The sequence below is a fragment of the Vicugna pacos genome, chromosome 27, assembly GCF_048564905.1.
Source record: "Vicugna pacos chromosome 27, VicPac4, whole genome shotgun sequence".
NCBI lineage: Eukaryota > Metazoa > Chordata > Mammalia > Artiodactyla > Camelidae > Vicugna > Vicugna pacos.
In genome coordinates, this window is record NC_133013.1 from 8,222,712 (window position 1) to 8,245,270 (window position 22,559).

At 43.5% G+C, this 22,559-nt stretch overlaps 1 protein-coding gene across 2 annotated transcripts in view; it reads right to left on the reverse strand.

The window, feature by feature from the left end:
• Positions 1-14,841: 14,841 nt before the first annotated feature.
• ASB7 (ankyrin repeat and SOCS box containing 7) overlaps positions 14,842-22,559 on the reverse strand; it is a 49,197-nt gene continuing 41,479 nt past the window's right edge. For both annotated transcript variants that reach the window (XM_006211492.4, XM_072950683.1), the window contains one exon: positions 14,842-18,273. In XM_006211492.4, the coding sequence (XP_006211554.1) occupies positions 18,134-18,273 (140 nt within the window). In that variant the 3' untranslated portion in view covers positions 14,842-18,133. The remainder of the gene's footprint in view (positions 18,274-22,559) is intronic.

Here is a 22,559-nt window from a genome sequence, read left to right on the forward strand (position 1 = left end):
AATTAGAAGACACGCATTTCACTACTTTACCTTCTGAAAAAGCACAGTGGAGGAAATATTGCCTGCGGGCACACGTGCACGACTGAACTATTAGAGTCATCTCCCAGTATCTGTGGAGGGTTGGTTCCAGAACCCTACAAGTACCAAAATTCGTGGATGCTCAAGTCCCTTACATAAAATGACATAGTATTTGCATATAACCCACGGCACATCCTCCCATATACTTTAAATCATCTCTAGATTACTTATAATACCTAATACAATGTCAGTATTATGTGACTGGTTGTCAGTAAGATGTAAATATTATGGACGTAGTTGCCTGTGGGCAGCAAATTCAAGTTTTGCTTTCTGAAACATCCTGGAATTTTTTTTCCTGAATATTTTCCATCTGTGATTGGTTGACTCTGCAGACTTGGAACCCGTGGATCTGGAGGACCAAGTATACTAATGAAACAAGGAAAGAGCTGCATTCTAAAATCCCAGGGCAGGTGAGTGGTGACTTCTCAGGAGGAAGGAGGAGCATGGATGTCAATAAACATTATTGTCAGTATTCTAGTCCTTAGGCTGTGCGGAGGCTTGATGTCTGTAACGTATTACAAATAACTGACACAAATAAAATGGGAGAGGGTCATGCACGAATTGTTGAGGAGAGCTCAAATGTCGAATAAAATCAAATATTGCCCAGTTTCTGTTCTTAGTTATGTGGATGATGAGAAAATGTCCTCGTGTAGAAGTTTTCAGTCTTCTGAACACTGATGCAAACAATTATACACATTATGTGGTGTTTCTATTTATCCTCTTACTCATTCCACAAATATTTACTGACAGTCTGCTCTATGCCCGGTGTGTAGTACGCATATACACATATATGTAATTTACAGAGGGTCTGCTGTATTCCAGCTACATAATATGTGTGTACCTGATATATACAAATACATAATATATATTTACTGGGGGTCTGCTGCATTCCAGGAATATATACATAGATCGAAGGCTATGAAGAAAAACATAAAGGGTACAGAGGGAGCTGGGAGCCTGACCAGGGCGAGCTCTCTGAGAAGGTGACCTTTGGGCAGGCCTGAAATGCCTGATCCAGCTGCCAAGTATTCTCAGGGCAGGAGTATTCCCAGTAGAGAGACAGTAAGTGCAAAGGGCGATTGTGGGACAGGAGGGTGTTCGGTGTCAGGGAACACAGTGGGTCAGAGCAGCTCCAGTGATGTGATAACAGGTCAGAGAAGGTTTTGAAACCATCATAAACACTTCAGATTCAGAGTGTTGAAGTAATCAGTGGGTTTTGAGCAGGGAAGCAATGTATCTGATTTGTGTTTTTAAAGGTTAAAGCTGGGTAATTCTCTTGAACAAGTCAACCAGAATATGATTGTGTCCACGAAGGCAGGGGTGACATTCAAAACACTGAGCAACCTGCGAGACAAGGGCACCGACCAATCAGAGCTGATGCTGGTCTTGCACAAGAGCCAGGAGAGCCCCTGCTGGGGCAGGTGGCCAGTCCTGGAGTTGAAGGATCTGGGTGAGGTCTCCAAGGTCGAGGGCAGGGGCAGTGGGGGCAGGGGGCTTTGGTGGGCTCAGGGAATGCCTGATGCCCACCTGCAGGGAAGTGGTCACTATTTTAACAAAAGACTGGGTAAATACACACCTGTATAAGGATATAATGAATAGATATAAGACTACATCATATCTTTGTCTAAAGCAGCCAGGATGGTGCTGGAAGTTTAAGGAAAGCCAAGCAAGGTCATCAATGAGCAGGTCTGCTTCTTCCCCAGCCCCATTTATCATTTAAGAATCATCCATTCACCCAAGTGTCCATTCAGTTACGCATGGACTCAATCGATTTTGAGCTGCTGGTGTATGTCAAATGTAGTTTTCAGTGCTGAGGACGTATCAGTGAACAAGATAGGGAATGTCATCGATTTCATGTTTATATTTTAATGTGGACAATTAAAACATACATATCAAGCAAAATCCAGCCGAAGAAAATGAAAGCTCTTGATGATACAGTGGTTGAGAAGCAGGTTGGATACTTTAGATTATAGAAAGAAATTAGCAAGAAATGGACAACACAAAAAAATGAGTCCCCCAGTCCTTGGAGAAGTGCCTGGCACATGGAAGGGCTTAACACACATGAGTTGAAAGAAACAAATGAATGTGGAATATTATTTAGCCATTAACGAGAATTGGGTATATCTAAATATCACCACGAAAGGGTCTCTATGAGTAGAGATAAGCTTCAGAGAGATCATTTTTTCTGTTTTATTTTTAATTGAAGTATAGTCAGTTTACCATGTTGTGTCAATTTCTGGTGTGCAGCAAAATAGTTCAATCGTACATATATATACATACATTCGTTTTCATATTTTTTTCATTATAGGTTACTGTAAGATATTGAATATAGAGGTCATTTTTTATAAAGCTAAATGCACACATGGACTCACAGAGAAAAGAGCTGTTAGAATCCACACTCCATGGTTAACACCGGGAGGAGGAGAAGAGACTTCCAGTCTTTACTTAATGTATATTGATAGTGTATATTTTAAGAATATACATTTTGAAATAATAAGGACTTTTCATAATATGCATACGTGAGTATATGCATCAGGAGGGGTGACCTGGAAATGGAGCATGAAAACTGGCGAATAATCTGATCCAGTCAAGAAAACTTATACCAGTCGCTTTACAAGTGATGACTCTTCAAACGTTTGGGCAAAGCAAATTCACTTGCACTCAATGCCATCAGCTAGGCTCCCTGAAGCTCCCCAGACCTGTCAACTGTCCAAGGAAATACTTGCCTAGAACATGTTACATTTTCTAACACATGCCTATGTACTATCTCAGAAACAAGGAGCAGAAAGCATAGCATAGAAACATAAAATAAAGAAAAGTTTCAAATGACAGCATCCTGGTGGTATCACTGAAACAAAATTTCCACGATATACTGATACTTAGATCATTCAGATTGTCACCTTGGAGGAAGATTAGAGTCTCCAACTCAAACTTTAAATCCAGGTGAATTCTGTTACCAGTTTACAAGAAAGGAAGGAAGGAAGGAAGGAAGGAAGGAAGGAAGGAAGGAAGGAAGGAAGGAAGGAAGAAAGGAGGGAAGGAAGGGGTGGGAAGGGATAAATTGAGAATTAAAGATTTGCAGATACTAACTACTATATGTAAAATAGATAAACACGTTTCTACTGGATAGCACAGGAAACTACATGCAATATCTTGTAGTCACCTGTAATGAAAAAGAATCTGAAATGGAATATATGTATGTATAGGTAGGACTGAACTATTATGCTGTTGCTGTACATCAGAAATTGACACAGCATTGTAACTGACTATACTTAAATTAAAAAAAAATTTAATTAAAAAAAAAAAAGAAAATGAACTGAGATGGGATAGGCTGTCCTCCTGGTTTCTCAGTCCAGAGAGACCTGTCGCATGATGGGAGTACCAAAAACCTGGAAACAAAGGCATCTTGTGCAAATTCTTGTGGAAGGATTAAAAAACTAACAAGCATGCCCTCCCTAAGTTCTCCTGGGCAGTGGTGGCCCAAGAGCCCCACCATGGACAGCTGCACACAAAAAACGGGTGGGTGGGATGCCGGCAGGAGAGCGTCCAGGGGTGAGGCTCCCTGACCCTAAAGGCTGAGCAGGAGAATCACGGGGCTCAAGCTCCTAAAAGACCCTGTAATTTTCAGTTGGCTAATGGGGGGGAAATCAACATGTGAATCACCTTTCAAGTATTTAATTTAATTAGACAAGGAAAATGAGGCTTCTTTAAAATTCTTACTCGGTATTAACTTCTGTCACAAAGCAGCCTAGCGTAATTGGTAGAAGTGAAAAAGTGATTACCCAGGCTTAAGCTTATTTATCACAGCTGCTGCACTTTCACAAAGTGAGTTTTTATGTTTGCTAAACCCTCCGCCAGCGCCGTGCAGACCCCGGAGCATGGATTCCAGTCTTTTCATAAACCACCTCTAATAAGCTGCAGCAATCGGGTGGGGAGGGGAGGATATTAACAAACACCCCACCCACTGGAGCTCGCAGCTTGGTCTGTTGCCCCGGTGCCGGTTCCTCCCCCTCCTGTCATGTCTGTCACTTTAGAATCAGACAGCGGTGGCAGGTGAAGGAGTCCTTAGCTCAGCACCTCTCATCCTTGGCAGAGGACTTGGCCAGGGCCACACGGCCAGTTACCAGCAAAGCCAGCGAAACCAGGCCGTGTGACGCCCGTGTGACAGACCTTTCCTGTCTTCAGCAAGCTAATCAGAAAGAAAGGGGAGCAGGACCCCGAAAGCCAAAGTTAGACGTGTTCCTCCACCGCCCTTTATCTGGTGGTCCTCGCTGCTTTTCCAACTGCATCCGTCGCTTTCCTTTCTCTCCTCTTCGCCCCAAACCTCTAAAGGTATGGAAGCCAGGTTCCTGACCCTGTTCCTCGTCGATGACTTGAGGGCTGACCGCAGCAGGTAGTAGGCACTGGATACAACTGTGCTGAAAGCGAGAAACCTCTCCACGTTATAACTGATGGGTTTTAGCAGTCACTTTTCTCAGCTCTATAAATAGACTAGAACTTCCACCTAAGGAGTGAACATTAGCCATGTGCCACCCTCTGTGCTGGAATCCAAAAACTGAGGGAAAAATAGACCCAGCCCACAATGAACCTGTTAACTAGCAGGTGAGAAAATCATTTTTCTTTCCATGTTTAGCAAAAATACTAAATGAAGGTTCAGAGAATAATAGCACAGACGTCCATATACTTACCACCCGGACATCTAACTTCGTCACATCCATGAGTCTCTCCCACCTCCTAAACAGACAAATAAAACCAATTACAGTTGGCCAGAGATTCCTTGTGATCCTGGACCACTAGGTGGGAGATTCCACTGCATTTCCCTTTAGAAAAATATTCAGTTAGGTACATTAGGAGACACGGGGTTTGGAGAACAGGACTGCTGAAACCCTAAATACTTTTGTTAAGCACCTTTGTCTGACAAGCACCTTTGTCTCAACCTCCATCTCGCAGCTGCACACTTGCCATAATGGCTGCACCAAACTGCATTCCCACCAGCAGTGTAGGAGGGTTCTCTTTTCTCCACATTCTCTCTAGTATTTACCACGTAGCTGACAGGGAGGGGCAGGGGGATGACTTGCAGCCCTGGTCCCCAGAACCTCCAGGCTGGGCTTTGGAGCCAGGCATAGGCTGGGCCTCTGTCGGGGAGTTCCCTTGGGACCTTTGGGATATCACTATGTACTGTCATTGCCACATGAATTCCAACCTGCTCCCCTACCCCAAGGCCATCTGCTCCTCGAGACTGGAACCTTCAGAGTGCCACCTGTTACTTGTCCCAGGTCCTGGATTAGAGGCAGTAGCCCATCACATGTGAAGAGGAACTTTGGACATTCCCTTTCCTTCCAGTTGTCTGTTTTTCCAGTTTCCAATGGGAATGATCAAACCCATCAAATTGCATACATTAAAGATGTGCAATTTTTTGTATCACAATTACACTTTAATAAAACTTTTTTAAAAAGGTAATTGATTCTTTTAGCAGGCAGAGTTCATCCAGAGATGACTCCATGTTGGTGGCTCTCAGCATGGCTCTTGGATGGTAGCAGCAGCTTCGGGCACAAAGCTACATTCATCTCCTAGCTAATTTGTTGTTTTCATGAAATGTAGTCAGTTATAATGTGTCCATTTCTAGTGTACAGCATAATGTCCCAGTCATGCATATATGTATACATATATTCATTTTCATATTCTCTTTCATTAAAGGTTATTACAAGATACTGAATATAGTTCCCTGTGTAATACAGAAGAAATTTGTTTTTTACCTATTTTTATATATAGTGGTTATCATTTGCAAATCTCAAACTCCCAAATTCATTCTTTCCTACCCCTTTTCTCCCGATAACCATAAGATTGTTTACAATGTCTGCAAGTCTGTTTCTGTTTTGCAGATGAGTTCATTAATGTCCTCTTTCTTCTTTCTTTTTTTTTTTTTTGAGATTCCACATATGAGCGATATGTGGTATTTCTCTCTCTCTCTCTCTGGCTTACTTCACTTAGAATGATGATCTGCAGGTCCATCCATGTTCCTGCAAATGGCATTGTTTATTATTTTTCATTGCTGTGTGGTATTCCATCATATAAATATACAACTTCTTTACCCAGTCATCTGTTGATGGACATTTAGGTTGCTTTCATGTCTTGGCTATTGTAAATAGTGCTGCTATGAACATTGGAGTGCATGTGTCTTTTCAAATTAGAGTTCCCTCTGGATATATGCCCAGTATTATTGCTGGGATCATATGGTAAGTCTATTTTCAGTTTTTTGAGGAATCTCCATACTGTTTTCCATAAAGGCTGCACTAAACTACATTCCCACCATCAGTGTAGGAGGGTTCCCTTTTCTCCACACCCTCTCCAGCATTTACCGTTTGTGGACTTTTGAATGATGGCCATTCTGACTGGTGTGAGGTGACACCTCATTATAGTTTTGATTTGCGTTTCTCTGCTGAGTAGTAATATTGAGCATTTTTTCATGTGCCTATTGGCCATTTGTATATCTTCATTGTAGAATTGCTTGTTTAGGTCCTCTGCCATTTCTGAATCGGTTTGTTTTGTTTTTTTGTTTGTTAAGTTGTATGAGCTATTTATATATTCTGGAAATTAAACCTTTGTCAGTCGCATCATTTGCAAATATTTTCTTCCATTCTGTAGGCTGTTGTTATATTTTATTTTTTCTTAAAGTGGGTAACATCAGCTTAGCCCCCCAAGGGGTCCAGGCTGCACCCATGGGCTGGGAGAGATTGGTGGGTGCTGTGGTTCCCCGGGTGGCTCAGGGCGCTCAGCCTGCACACAGCCTGACGTGGCAAAGGGTCTCCCTGCTGCTGTCAGCACTTGGGGCCATGCTCCCTGTGCATTTCTCCATCTCTGGGACACGTTGTTGGCAGCCTGCCCCACGGGCAGTGCCAAGGCACAGGCTGGCTGAAGCAGCCAGGCATTGTCTACCCCCACCGCCACCCCCAGCAGTGATGGCTGTCATCATTAATGTTTGGCAGACATATTATTTATGAGCTGCTAAACTAGGTTGACGAAGAATAACAGCAGGATAACAGAACTACAGGCTACTGGGTTTGTCTGCGCCCAGCTCAAATTAAGCAGTTGCAAAAGATAATTGGAGACATAAAGGCCTATACATAGACTCAGCTTGTAATGTGACAGGAGAGACTTGAAGTCTTTGTTCACATAACACATACAGAACCATTCAAAGCTGGCCCATAAAACCCAGGGACACATTTCATGTGTGGCTTCTGAGAAGCACTAGATCTACTTTACACACAGCTCATGCACAAGGTAGGCGGTTTCTCTAACAGCTCATAGTAACTTGGATTTTTCTCTTTTTCCCTCTCTCCTTCACTTGCCATGGAATAGCCTAAATACCCAAAGGCAGTGGTTTCCGGACCAGCAGTGTCCGCATCATCTACGTTAGAAATGCAGATTCTCAGGCTCCCCCCAAGACCAGCTGCATTAGGAACTCTGGGAGAGGCTCGGTAATATTTTAACGAGCCCTCTAGGGGATTCTGATGCCCTCCTCAGGTGAGACCCACTCACACTGATGTATTCAGTGGAGCACCAAAATTCCACACTCCAGGAATTGTGTACATTTTGAACTTTGAACGTGGACGTCCTTGGCCAAGCGAGCCCTACCCACGTCCACACACTTGGTCTCCCCACACCAGCCCTGCATCTTTCCTCTCCCGGCTACGACCCATCGTCATTTGGCTCCCTTGCTGGCCGGCTCCTGATGCTAGAACGTCCATATGGGCGCTCAAAAAATATGTAGTGAACAGGCAAGCGATCCTCAACTGACCATTTACAAACCTTCCCCAGATTTTGTGACCACCTCCATAAAGAACACATGGGTGGAGTCTGTGGACACTGGATCAGGAACCTGCCAGCCACACAAGCTGGGGTTCCACTGCGTCAGGATGACCAAGGGACTGCTCCCAGGAGATTTATGATGCAGTTGTCAGGGGTCCAGTTGGACCGGAGGAACATCTCAACTTACCTGTCATGTGAAGACGACTAAGCAGGCATTTTATTTCTGTCCATTAAAACAGAAGGTGATTAAAGCACTTTTTAATTTATAAAATTTAAGTGAAGAAGGAAGGTACTAATGGTATCAGTTAATCTCACTCAGGTCAGTGTTTCTTTCTTTCTCTTTTTTTTTTTTTTTGAACCGCCTAATAACTTCCTAAACATCAAGCATTTCCATGCAGCGAGCTGGTTAATTACAGGCTTTGTGAGTGAGTGCTCTGGAATTCTCAAAGGAATAGCCAGGACCCTCATATAATAAATAGGGTTTAGATGTCCCATACTGGGGCCTGTGCACTGGCCCTTTTATCTTAATGCACAAAGGTGTCCAGGAGAGGATGTAAGGAGGGGTTGCACACGCTGGGGAGCCAGCCTGGCTCAAGGATGAGGTAGACTAAAGGCTGGAACCTAGGTGCCTGCCCCCCCAGCCCTGCCCCCTCCCTACTTGCCGCAGGCCACTGCTGGGTCCGCTCTGGTGACACAGCGAACCTCTAGGGGGCCCCTGAGGCAGATGAGCATCCTTGTGGATGGTGACATCACAGCTCATCATCCAAGACACTCAATGTTGCTGTTGTTCCCCTCCCAGCTCTGAGAGTCTTCCTTCAAAGGTAACCCGGGAGCCTGCAGAAGTTGAGCTGACAGCGCCGAGACCCAGAGCCTGGCCAGCATCACCGGCTGTGAGGCTGGGCAAGCCCGCCAGCCTCTCCTCTCCCTGAATGTCATGGGACACCCCAGGTCCCTTCCAGCCTAACAAGTCTCTCTGCTCCCTCAGACTTTCTCACTGGGATGGATGTCCAGGACCCATGTGGAAACAGTTAAGCAAGGAAATGAAAAGGTGGGGGAGAAAGGGGGCCGAGGGAGCAGAATCTGAGCCCCAGCTCTGCTGGGGACAGATGGGGACTGGGCGCCCTGGAGGCAGAAGGAGGTTCACATCCCTGTCACCTGGCTCATTACCACCGCACAAGCGAGACTCAAATACAGGGCAGCGCCCCTGAGGCGGGTGGGCGAGCTGCCCTTGGTACTGGGTGGCTAGGGAGACAGATGCTCGGGAACGACCACAGGGGTTGGTCAACGTGTTGCTTTAGACACTAGGAAATTGGACCCCTTTGACGACTGGACGGAGACCAGACTCTCCTCCCTGGAAAAGTCATATGTGCACACGTACAACACTGGCACACCCTCCCAGGGGTTTCCTAGTTCTTCACTAAGAACCCAGAGGAACGCAGGGACACAGAGAGAACAAGACAGTGGGTGGTACCTGTGACAAGCGGTGGTGACGATGTCCGGGGAGCCCAGGGAAGATGTGTAAGCGTGGGGAAGCACCCATGGTGAGGAGGCACGGGAGGGTGGGGTGGCCGGGCCGGGGTCAGGGCTCAGCCTGACAGGGGAACTGGAGAGGGGAGGAAGACTGCCTCAGCCTCATCTGTGAAAATGACCAAAATTCCCACCTGGCAGGATGGAGGTGAGAATTACGGGAGAATAAATGTAAAGTAGCTGAGAGTCAGTGCAACAAATCAAAGGTGAGTTCCCTCCCAGCTTTCTTACCTGGCGCCCGGGCTTTGAAGGGGACCTCACACCCACGCCTCACTCTCCAAACCTCTGGGAGGCCAGTGACGGACTACACGCAGGTGTTGTTCTAGCTGTTGGGCCACAAAGCCTCAGGCCAGATCCCTGCCTCCCAGAGGCTTTGTCCTGACAGATGGACACAAACAGGCAAGCCAGTTTCCCCTAAGAAAGAGGAACTGCTAGGCATCCTTTCAACTAGGACTTCTCAAAGGAACGGGCAGGCCAAGGGGTGGGATGGGCGTCTGACAAAGGGGTGCCTTGGAGGAGCTGTCCCCCCGGGAGCGCGACCACCAGCTGGGTTAGCGCTGAACGCCCAGGAGGATGGGAGCCCTCCCCTGGCCTCCCAGCCGCAGGACTGCCAGCGCACACTCACACCTGAGCTCCCGCCCCTCCATCGCCTCCCTAGTCTCCCATCTCCTTTCAGACTCGACGAGCCCAAGGTAACTGTAAATCCACAGGTCCTCAACACTGAAGCCCTGTTCGCAGCATACAACCTCAGCTGACCTCTCTGCAGAGGCACCTCGAGGCCCACCTCCCCTCCCCAGAGAGGAGACAGCCACACTTTCCTCCCCAACATGTTTCTTTCATCAGAACCTCACTGTCATCTAAGGCTTTATTTTAATACTTACTAATTCACGCACACCCATCCCTAGGAGGTGGGGAGCAGAGGGTAACACACATTTGTCACACGTTATGGAGCAGAGATGCCTGAGGACAGATTTTATATGAATCAGGACTAAAGGCGAATGTTCTGAACTGGCTGCAGCAAAGCAGCTGCTTCGCAGGCCCCCAGCGGGTGCAGGACTCAGCGGCAGAGCTGTGCTGGCCCAGGCGAGGCAGCACCCCACATTCTTTAAGGGGCTCCAAGGTAAGGCTGTTACTGCTACCAGCTCCACCCGTCTCAGCTCTAGGCTCCTGGTGCACCTTGCTTGGAGCTGGTCCTCAGACTGTAGCCATGCATCCGGCCCATTTTTCCAGGGGTCTGCTCCCCCTACAGGAGAGGCACGAAGCAAGGGCCTTTTATCTCTCCACCACTGGTCTCACATGAGCTGGTGGAAGCCCTCACCCCCTATACCCCATGCCCTAGGAACACCTGCCTGGGGTGGGGAGGTGGTGACTTTCAAATCCACCCTGTATTGGGTTTGACAGGAAGTTGGAAGAGAAATGGCCACCTTGTTATTGACATGTCCACTGCGATTTTAACCACGGGACCCCGAAATGTTCTGTGGGTAGGAGACGTGAATTGACAGTACTTTCTGGAATAAAGCATCATTACCTTCGTCTCAAGGGCTGATGGCATAAACTCACCACGTGACATCGTCCAAGTCCGCAGCTCCACTCGGCCAACTACATCTAAATCGTCTTTCTATTTGCTAGAGATAATGACCTGACAGGTTCATTGAGCTATCAGCTTCTTACAGAAAAACTTGAAGAGAGGCCTTGAGGTAAGAAACATCTGTTTTAAAGTACACACAACAAATTAGTTGCTGTTGATCCAAGAGTATTTATTTCAATTCAACTTTTAACTTTAAGACAAAATGTCCAAGTTCCTCTCTCGGCTTCTCCACCGGTATCTTTAACTCTGAATGGAAATATCTATTGTGAATGTGAGGGATCATAAAATAGCCATTCCTGAGGGTGCCCTCAGAATCGAAGCTGTTTCCCTTCAGTCAAGATTATTCAAAAAGGTACAGTGGGGACCAAGATGGAGCTCTTGGAAAGTGCTTTTAGGAAATTAGAGGCAGTTTTATGGACGTGTGGCTTTAAATCCAGGACGGAGATGTATAAAGAGTCTCACCAGCTCTTGCCAAAACGTATCTCATTCCGTCACTGCAGTTAACAATGGGTCAGTTTCTGTTCTGTGGAAAACAGCTGATGCGAGTGAGGACAGAACCACCTGAAGCCAGGTCACTGAAGGACGGATACAGATGTGGAGGGGGCCTGGCTGCCCTGCCCTTTACCACAAGTCACTCCAGGCCGGGCCACAGCTAGCAAGTCCCTTCAGATCTCAACCTGCAAAAGGAAGGCTTCCCTGCCTGTAAAAGAAAGGGTTTCGACTAGATTAATTCACTTGAAAAATACTGATTGAGCACCCGCTGGGTGGAAGGCACTGTGCCAGGCAGGCACTGTGGAGAGGAGAAAAGGTTCAAGTAAGTTAAGGACCAACTCTGCCCGTGCCCCACGTCTGCACGTCGGAAGTGAGTGGTGGTAACTGGTGATCAGCCAGAGGCTCCAGCTCAGACCCCATCTAGCTGTCCTTAGGACTGAGGAGAGGTCTGTCCAAGGACAGCTGGAACCCACGGGGACCCCAGTGAGCTCGGGCTCTGGGTGGGGAAGCTCCGAGCTGGACAGGCATGGAGGGTCTCCCGCCCCAGAGGCGTAATCCTTCAGAGGCTCCACACACTGTGGGAGCTCCCGGAGGGAGACTCCTGGGAGACGGAACTCCCCACGCCCAGACCCAGTGGTCTCTTTGGAAGCCTGCCATCCCAGTGCCCTTGCACCACTGATAATGTGGGGTCTACCGCCTAGTGACCACGGTGGAGGGAGGGGTGGCGGGGTGAGGGCAGAGGGAAGGTGGAAGAAACAGCAAAAGGCAATCCTGGCGGGAATTAGGGAAATGGTATTTACCTGGAATTTGGAGCTGGGAAATGCTAATCTGTCACCAACCTGGCTCTGGGTTCCTCGGAGGCTTGAAAGAACAAAGTTACTGGCTGAGGACCCATCGCCACCTCTACGTGTGGCTCTGGAAGACTGATTGTTTCAGCAAATGCTGTTTGAGATTCAGGCAAGCAAGACCCAAGGTCAATCCTCAAGGAGCTCGCCGTGCAATGGACTCAGCAAATGATTTCTTAAGAATACCAGGAAGAAATGCAATTTGTTTCTGTTGCTACCAAAGATGGGAAATGACTGCAGCCCAGACTCATTTATTAGGCTTCGTAAACGATACTGAGCTAGATTTCCATCCAGGTCAGGCAGGGAAAACAAGCGACGTGGGCCCTCAAACATCAGCACCTGAAAGCAACGGGGCGAGGCCTAGGCCTGCCTGCGCACACGTGTGTACTTCACGGAAGGGTTAAGTGGCCAGAACTGAGAGGGAAAATCTAGAAAACCGCTAGAGAAATATAAAATAGTCATGTACAGTAAGTCCATGCCCTATCAGCGTTCTCTTTTTTTTTGCTACAGAAAAAGAAAACTGAGCAGTGACCTGACCCAAAACTATCAGAGGAAGAAAAGCAACATTAGCTCAAGACTGAGCAGCAAGAAAAATATGGCTCTGCCTGCCAGATAAAATAGGAAATATTCGCAGCTGGACTACCTCTGTGTCAGCCACAAAGGGCCGTCTACTCATCGCACAGCCGAGTTTCTCAGCTTCGACTGAATCTCCTCATCCGAATTAAGCCATCTCGTTTCTGATTCATAAAATACTGTTTCACATAAGTTGAGTCACTTCATTACTGCTTAATGTAACGTAAAATAACATTTACATTCATTTGAAACGATTTTCTAATTACAAGGAAAAATTATTTTAAAAAGTTCTAAGTATGATTTTTAAGATGCTGGAACAAACCAAGATTTAATTTAAAATAATTTTACTATAACTACGAATGATTACATGATTTTGTTTTTAAGGTCGTATCTTCAACAGAAGAGAAAGAACTTGCTTTAGTCTGCTCCTTTATTCCTAATGGTTTATGGGTCCTCAGAACTGATACATCACTTAGCTTGTGGATGCACAACTGAAACCAAGCACAGGGTGCTCTAGGCAGAGGCGAGCAGGTGAACTGGAAACAGCCTCCTCCAACACGTGGTGGACAAGAGCCCGAGCACTGCAGGACTGGCACCGGTGCCACGTTTTCTCCACCACAGACGATCTCTTCTAGAACCTTCCGCAGATCACCTCAGTCTTTTCAAATGGGACTATGGATGTTAACCATCGCTCAGGAATCATAGAGTTTTCCTGGAAGATGATGAAATATCTATAAAATGTATCATGATCTTAGAGAAATATATTACAAAACTTTGAACCCTACTTCCCGGCAGCAGACAAGAAGAGTCCTGGGATCCGGTAGGGGTCAAAATGCTGGCTGACCCTCTGTTTTGATTATCAAAGATTTAAGAGATCTTATAGGTAATGACAGAAATAACTAATGATAAAATAAAGACAAACTGCCTTTGTATCTTAGGACAAATCTACATCAACCCTACGCAGCAGTATCTGGCCGTGGATATTTAAAATCTTTATTGGTATTTAAGCTAATATAAATTCTAACATCAAAATTTGTAAGACCTGTTAAAGAGAACACAAAGTTACATTATGTGACATAAATATCAACAGATGATAAAAATCCATTTTCTTTTGTCTTTGAAACTCAACTACAGGGGATGTGGAAATATTTTTTTTATCAAGTGGATAATCTGTTTTATCAATAGCTAGTAAGACATTTTTGTAAATTGTCTTTCAGCTGAAAAAACAATATGCTACTTACATCATATTGGAAAAGGAATGACCTCAAGATTTCCAAGCAACACAGCAATTTTTCACATCTGAACTCCCCTGCTGATCATTAGGAACAGTTTCAAATGTCCCATTCTTGGCTTTCGTTTCAAACCCCGAACAAGTCTGTAACAAGGTTATGGTTGCAAAACATTGAATTTCTGCACAGGGCGCTAAATTGTCTGTCCTCCCTTCTCTTAGCACACCATCATTCATATAGTTTGAGGTCTCTCCTGAATCAAGCTGTGCGTATGACATACAGAGGAAGTATGAAATCAAAGTTATTTAGCTTCTATCTCTTGCAAGCTAATACACTACCTCCAATTCATTGTTTAACTGAATTTACTGTTCTGTGCTTAGAGATGCTGTGGTCCAAACTCTGCCCTCTCAAGGTGAGACAGGGGACTATGCCCCCAAGAGGCTCAGTGCTGGATCAACATATTCAAGAATGTGACAGATAGTCTTCTGTTGGCTGGTATTTGCAGAATGCATTAAAAGGCAGTGGCGGAGGGGACACTTCCTTATCTGATCTGAAATGGTGGCGTTTTCTGTGCCGCATTCTTACACAATTCCGATGATTTACAATGCCGATGAGTGAAAGACAGAGATCTGTTTCTTTTCACCCAGTAGCCGGAAGTATTAAAAAGTTAAGGCGGACTAGAAATAAAACACAATTCCAGTATGTTTTAAACCAGATTTAAGTTTTTTTTTTTTAATTCAAATTGACCCAAAGCAAAACTTACATTACAAAGGAAGAACAAAATACATTATGATAGAACACACTAGGAGTTACATGAAAGCTAAATTTGTGGGCAAAGGGCCTCCTCATCCCAATCACATTCTGGGCGGATGAGAGTTAGAATCTCAGTTTTTGCACGGTCCACTCTCGTAATTAAACTACGCGTTCTCGTCTCTTAGGGTGTGCGTCTGACAGATCAGGCTAGACTCCCTCACACTCCAGATGTGTACTCTCGCTACTGCCAGAACTCTGAATTCTCTAGCGGAAATGCTGTTCCAAGCATGACTGATAATGGATTAAAAAAAAAAAAAAAAGCCAAGTCCTCCAAACTAACAAGCGTGGATTATTCTGTAGTAAAGAGTTTAGAAATATGGGAATTAAATAATCTAAAAAAACACTCTTACTCTGCTGTACATTTATAAACACAAATATTTACACACACAAAAAATCTGTTTTCAAAAGATGAGGTTTGCAGTTCATTAATGATCATAATCTTTTTATGAGCTGGTTCTTTGGTGTACTTGCCAAATATATTTTTATAAAGGTTTAGTAATAGGCTTAAATGATAAGTTTCAAAAGAAACATGGAAGGGTCAGTGAGAAATTTATATTATTCCTAACATATCAGTCAAGATTCTGGAAAAACCAATCGGCTGATTTTCTGAGAATGTCTGTTCTCTATACTCATTCTGTGACTACAGAATGCTTCTCTGCCTATCAAATTCAAGTGTAGACCCGCACGTTCGCCCCTATTTCCATCAGTTACCAACGCTGAGACATTTTGGTTATTGTTACATATGATATGTGATTGGGATTTTATTAACAACAAAAAAGAAAACATTCTTTTTAAGCTTCCAGATAAATCAAACCTCAAACAATAAATAATGGAATTATACACTTCTTAATTAAATAGAAATTTCGATTCCGGGAAGAGCTCTCATAATTTTTTTCTGAAGTTGCAGCAGCCTTACAGAACAAAGAATTTACCTTCATCTGATCTTTTTACTTGGAATTCCCTGACTCACACTCAGTGGCTAACTTAGTTCGGAAACCTTCAAATGGTTGGGGAAAGAAAATCACTTTAAACTCACTGAATAAACAGACACACATGAGGAAATGAGCCCTGTGTGAACATAACACTACATCACTGCTCAGAGCGCAGGAACCCCGCACCCCCTCCCACCTCCTTGTCTCCCTGCCCAGGGTTTCGGGGAGGAGGAACACTCTGTTCCTTCCTGGCCATGCCATGCCCCTGATGTGACACTGTGTCTTACCTCTGACCCAGGTGTTGGTTTCCAGAACGAGAACACAGCTCGGATCCTAGCTTCCCAAGGGACACTCTCTCTCGGAAGGCAACTTTTTGGAGCTTTTGTTATGGGGGAAGACAGACCACCCATTTCTACTCATCACATACCAGTTACAGTTTGAGGATGGTTACAAAACTGGTCACACTCTCACTAACTCCCTGCAAAAGAGTGTCTGTGCCCCGTCCGTGATCCCCCAAATCATTCCCTTCTCGAAGCTGCCGTTCTTCAGAAACCTGTACATAGCCTAGACCCAGCAGAACAGATGCTCTGATGCCACAGCTTTGCTGCATCCAAGAGAACAAATTTGTGCTTGAAATATCACTGCTGGCTCTGAAAAGGGGTAAAGTAAAGCCAGAGCCGAGTTCTAATTCTGTTGTTATACTTCTCAGGCAAAATAGTTTTATTCTTAATGACTTAAAACTAGAAATGCAGACAAGGGAAGCCCTTCATCTTGTAAACTTTTGATAACAATTTTATTACAAGTGTGTAAATATTCTGAAATTTCCCAAAGCACTAAGCACAATACTGGGATATTTTTAAAGTTTCTTCTGAAACTAATATGATGACAACTCAAGCACAGAACTCATTTCTCAGGGCCTCACTGTAGACGCTGAATGCCTCTGGAATCACTGTTATTGACACTTTATCACATCTGTGTTTACACTGCAGAAATATGCCAATCAGCCTAGAAAATAAAGTAACTGTTCTGAATAGCTTCACTGTGTACATATCCTTACAAATGGATAGGAAATGTTTAATTAGCATATTAGGAATTAACCAGGCTTACAAATTTAATGCACCCATTAGAAATTCTTGCCCTTTAGAAATTTTATTTTAACTTTGAAGAAAAAACAAAACAAAACACCAGGAAACCACCCCAAATTATTTAACCATTAAAGCCAAATGGTTTCACAATATTTTGGGCTATTTTTAGGGAATACTCTACCACCAGGATAGGAAATTTTCTGCTTAAAGTGAAGTAAAAGACAAAGCTTAACATGGAAATTGCAACTGACATAACTCTGGTTCTGCAATTAAAATTAAAGTGGCGGCTCCTGTTCTCACAGGTATGTCAAAGCCGGCTGTGGAATGAGGAACATTGAGTGAAATAATGGATAAAATACACCAGAAAGAGTATTGCACTGGAGGCACTATTTTAAAAAACAGAATGCATTGGCTTTAGAAAGTTATCTTCTTTCCCATTAATTTTTTTTAAAAGCACGGTTCAACTAGAGAGAGAAGTTGAGACCCAACGTCTCTGGGTAGTGTACAACAGTTGTTAAAAAAAATAAGTTAAAAACAAGAGCACACCAACAGGAAAGCAGGGGTACTGGATGTATGTCATCCAAAAGCTACATTAATTAGGAAGAGAACAGTTTGAAACAGCCAATTTGTACTTATTAAAAATGAAAAAGGTGACAGCATGAGTTTAAAAATTTCTTAGGGCATTTTCCAGTAGAACCCAGGACCCCCTGGGTGAAACTGTGCCTCCCAACTTTAACAAGTGCTCTGCTGGTTCACAACACCATGCACGCCAATGAAACCATAAATTTGGAAAAGGTAAATTCTCCACTCCAAACCTGCTTGTGTCATTTTGGAAAAAACAATTTTTTTTTATAAATGCAATATTGTATAGAAAGCTTGGACCTCTTAAACTTGGACCAAGAAACCAAATTAAGACCTTCAAGCACGTGGTGTGTGTGTGTGTGTGTGTGTGTGTGTGTGTTTATATATATAAAAAAAACCCTCCCCTACAATGAAAACCAACCAACCAACCAACCAAACAAACAAAAAGAAACCTAAAAGTGTATACCTGCTTTCTGACTTCACAGCAAATCAGAAATTGCATAGGATATACTTTGTGCAAGGCAAAAAGCCTTTTAAGTATCTGGAATATAACTCCTAATCTTGCTCACAGTTCTGTATATCAGATATCATCAAATTTGTGTTTTAAGTAGTCTTTCATGACCTTGGCAATTGGCAGTTCATCAAGTAGCTTTAGGTTTTGAAGGCCTATACATTGTCGAATTTTAATTCGGCACAGGTCCTGCAAGTTTCTGGGCTGTCCTAAAAAGACAGAAAGAAGAAAATGTTACAAAGCTACAAAGCACAATATTTAAGGCGCGGGCTTTTAGGTTCTGAAAAGAACAGTTGGGTTTCACTGGGAAGTGTCTCTGTGTGGACTTTACGTGCAAAGGATTAGAGAGACTCTAGCTAGAAGGATGCATCCTGGGTACCTTGATGTGGTGTCTTGTGATGGTTTCACATCCCTGGGATGGTCAATATTTTCACCTCCATTTTACAAAATAAGGACACTAAGGATCAGGGATTTAAGTTAGTTGCTCAATGTCAGATGACCAGTTAAAAGCTTTTGAGACTGAGACTAAAGGCAGTTCTTCTGATTCTAAGCCTGGTATTCTTACCATTACAAATCAGAATGCCAATTCTCATCCTGCACAGGCCTCTGAGATGATGGGTTAACACCTGTGTGAGCGAATCACTTCTCTGGGCCTCAGTTTCTCCATCTGAAAAATGAGGGAACTGAAAGGGACTCTTTCTCACGTGGCTCCTCCTGTCAGCTCACTGTCCAGGGCAGTGACACAATCCTGGGGAGCCTTCTCAAAGGACATCTGCCCACCTGCTCACTGTGATTCTGGACAGCAGAGGGGGGAGGGCATAGGCTAGGGGGGCAGGGAGTGGGTTGGAAAAGCACCCCAAGCTATTCTGAATCTGTCTCTTCAAACCTCACATCCCAACCATTTGCCAATAAAAACCTTTGCTCTAACACAAACTCAAAAGAAAAATTATAAAAAACAATTTTTTCACTTTTGGATATTGTGTTTTACCAAAACAATACAAGTGACCACAAACACAAGCAAAAATTCTATGCAACAGAGCCTCAGATAAAAACAAAACAAAAACAAAAACAAATTCCTTCTGTATAGCACAGGGAACTACATTCAATATCTTGTAATAACCTTTAATGAAAAAGGATATGAAAACGAATATATGCATGTATATGCATGACTGAGACACTGTGTTATACGCCAGAAATTGACACATTGTAACTGACTATATTTCAATAAAATTTTTTTAAGAAGTGCTTGAATTCACATAAATTCTACTTTCATATTAAATGGTAACAATAATACAAACTAACGTATGTCGAATGTGTACTCTGTGCTGTGTAGTCTTATAAGCTCCTGACAATATACTAACTCGTTAATCCTTCCCTTTTATGAGGGAAGTACTTTGATCATCATCCTGATTTTACAGACTCTTTGCGTCTCCGAGATTAAGTAACACACTCAAGGTCAAGCAGAATGCCATACTTCAGTGGTTCTCAAACTTCTTGGTCTTAAAACCTCTTCACAGTAAAAAAAAAATTATCCAGGACCCCAAAAAATAACTTCCATTTATGTGTGTTATATCTATTGATAACGATCATATCAGAAGTTAAAACAGAAATTTCAGAAATACTTAGTTCATTTAAAATAATAAACTTACTATATGCTAACATAAGTAACACTTAGGAAAATAACTGTATTTTCAAAAATAAATCATGAGAAGAATGGCAATCTTTCACATTTCTGCAAAGCTTTTAAAGGTCTGGCTTAACAGATGATCACTGACTTCTCATATACGCTTCTGCATTCAGTCTGCTGTGATGAAACCCCATCATCCCATCTCTGGACAACTCTATTTCCTCTCACGAAAGAAAGAATGTAGAAATGACAAATAACATCTTAGTATTATCATGGAAATCGGTTTGACCTTAGATGCCCTGAAATGGCCTGGGTTAACTCCAGGAGTCCCCAGGCCATTCGTGGAGGACCACTGCTATACTTAGTCCTTGATCCTTTACTTGAACTGTACAGGTTTAGAGCAATCACCATTATTCAAAATTAAGTAATTCTTCATGAATGAAAAAGCATCCTTAAGACACAGATCTCTGCTCTGTAAGACCTGTATGAACAGGTGCTTTCCAAGAGGTTCTGAACCTTAAAATGTCCATAAACCAGGGGTACGTGTATCTACAGATGTCTGAGCAAGGATCCCTGAGTGGCTGTAACACACGCTTGTGTCTCTTGGCAAGAGGGCACTTCATCAGAAATGAGGTCAGGTTCCCCAACAGATACTCTCAGAGCTCCTCTTCTCTGCAGCACTGAATAAGGCTATGAGTTTACATTTATTTGGTGATGATCTATTAATGCCCATCTTCCTCACATGCTCTAAGAGAGCAAGACAATTTCTGGCCACCAGTGTAAAAGCCCAAGGCCTGAGACAATATGCAACAAATACTAGTTGAATAAATGAATATTTAACAGGCTGGTCCTTAAAGTATTTTATACTGTTTTACAGTCGACTCATTGCAAAACATACCCATGTCAACAGCAGATCATTTTCTAACCTGTTTTGAATTATTTTTCATCACCATTCATGGGCTACCTTTAGGAAGAGAATAAATTATCACTGTCATTTTTCAACAGATGCTTATAGTATTTGATCTGCAAATGCAAACCAGAATATGAATTAGGTTTGAATCTTCTTTTTTCAAAGAATTTGATTTTCCTAATAGATGGCAGGTTCTTTTCAAGTACAGTATTAATGAAAAGGGCAACCACAATGTATTCAGGCAAAAAACACATGAGGATAAAATTGATATATAGAAGTATATACGTGCATCCTTAAGTGAAAACATGTCATCCAACAATGTGGAAAACAGTATTATTGGAATTTGCTTAGCTGAAGTAGAAGAGATGGCGACAAAAGGTTCCAAATGGGGTATCTTCTGATGATCTCGTTTTATAGCAAATTACATTCTCCAAAAATGACTGCAGGAACTCCTAAGCCTTGTGTTCTCTTTACAGCGGGACTGGATACCCCAGCATTGAGACACAGTATCCAGGTTCCCTCTCCTTGAAAGTGACTAAGTGACTACGATGGGACTCAAAAATCATAGCTTTCTCCTGGCCCTTGGGACATTCACTCTTGGAACACAGCTATCACTATGCCATGAAGGAGACCGAGCAGTCTACAAAAAAAGAACTGACATCCCCACCCCATAGTCCAGGCTGAGCTCCCAGCCCACTGCCCACACCAGCCAGCCAGCTACCAGAGTGAGAGCCCTCTGGAAAGTGGAGGGGCCCTAGTCAAACAGCTCCAGATGACACCGCCTGGAGCAGAGAAGTAAAATGATCAGCCACTATTATTTCAAGCCAGTAAATTTTGCAGCATTCGATAACCGAGTGAGATTCTGGGATATGGAAATAAAGTGTTGCCATAAAGAAAAAAAATCCAAAACAGGTGGCTTTGTAATTCCTGTCTGCAGAATGACCCTGAATGGCAGATGCCCAGTACAATGGTTACAAAGCATCAGCTCTGGAGCCAGAATGGGTGGGTCTGATTGCTGGCCCCTAAACGTACCAGCTATGTGACCCTGGGTGAGCTACTTAGCCTCCTGTCTCAGTTTCCTCATCAGTGAACTGAGGAGAACAACCAACATAATAGCCCTTACAAGCACAAGGAGAGTCAGTTTCGGTAAAGTGCTTACAGTAGTATCAGGCATGTAGTAAGAGCTCTGACGTATCTGGTAAATCAATATTAAAACAGCAGTTTTTAAATACTAGTTAGGATAATTAGTGGTTGCTTCTCCTTCTCAGCAAAGTCGAGGGCCCCTCCTGGTTCTTAACACCAAGTAAGAAAAATAGTTGGCAGATTAACAGTAAAGGAGCAACTGGTCCTGGACGAACTGATGGAAATCACATTCTGGAAATCACCGCCTGACTTGAATGAGGCAGAAATGTGAGAGCTTTTGTATAAGAAGCTGTGCAGCAATGAAGTGAGGGATGTCATTAAACTACTGCTCCACAGAAACACAGATATTCCCTCATCCTGCCCAGTAGCCGCACTGAGTGAAAAGTGGGCTAAAAAATAAAGAGTAACGAAGACTCACTGTAATGACTGTTTTCTGAGACTTAGGAATATCGCTTTAGGAATCGAAGATTATGATTGAAAACAGGCACACCTCGTTTTACTGTGCTTCACAGATGCTGTGTTTTGTTTTTTTGTTTGTTTGTTTGTTTGTTTTAACAAATTGAAGGACTGTGGCAGCTCTGCATTGAGCAAGCCTATTGGTACCATTTTTCCAACAGCATCTGCTCACTTCATGTCTCTGTGTCACCATTTTGGTAATTCTCACAACACTTCAAACTTTTTCATTATTATTATATTATTATAGTGATCTGTGATTGGTGACTTTTTTTTTTGGTGTTGCTACTACGGCTAGCTGAAAGCTCAGATGATGGTTAGACATTTTTAGCAACAAAGTATTTTTTAGTTAAGGGATGTAA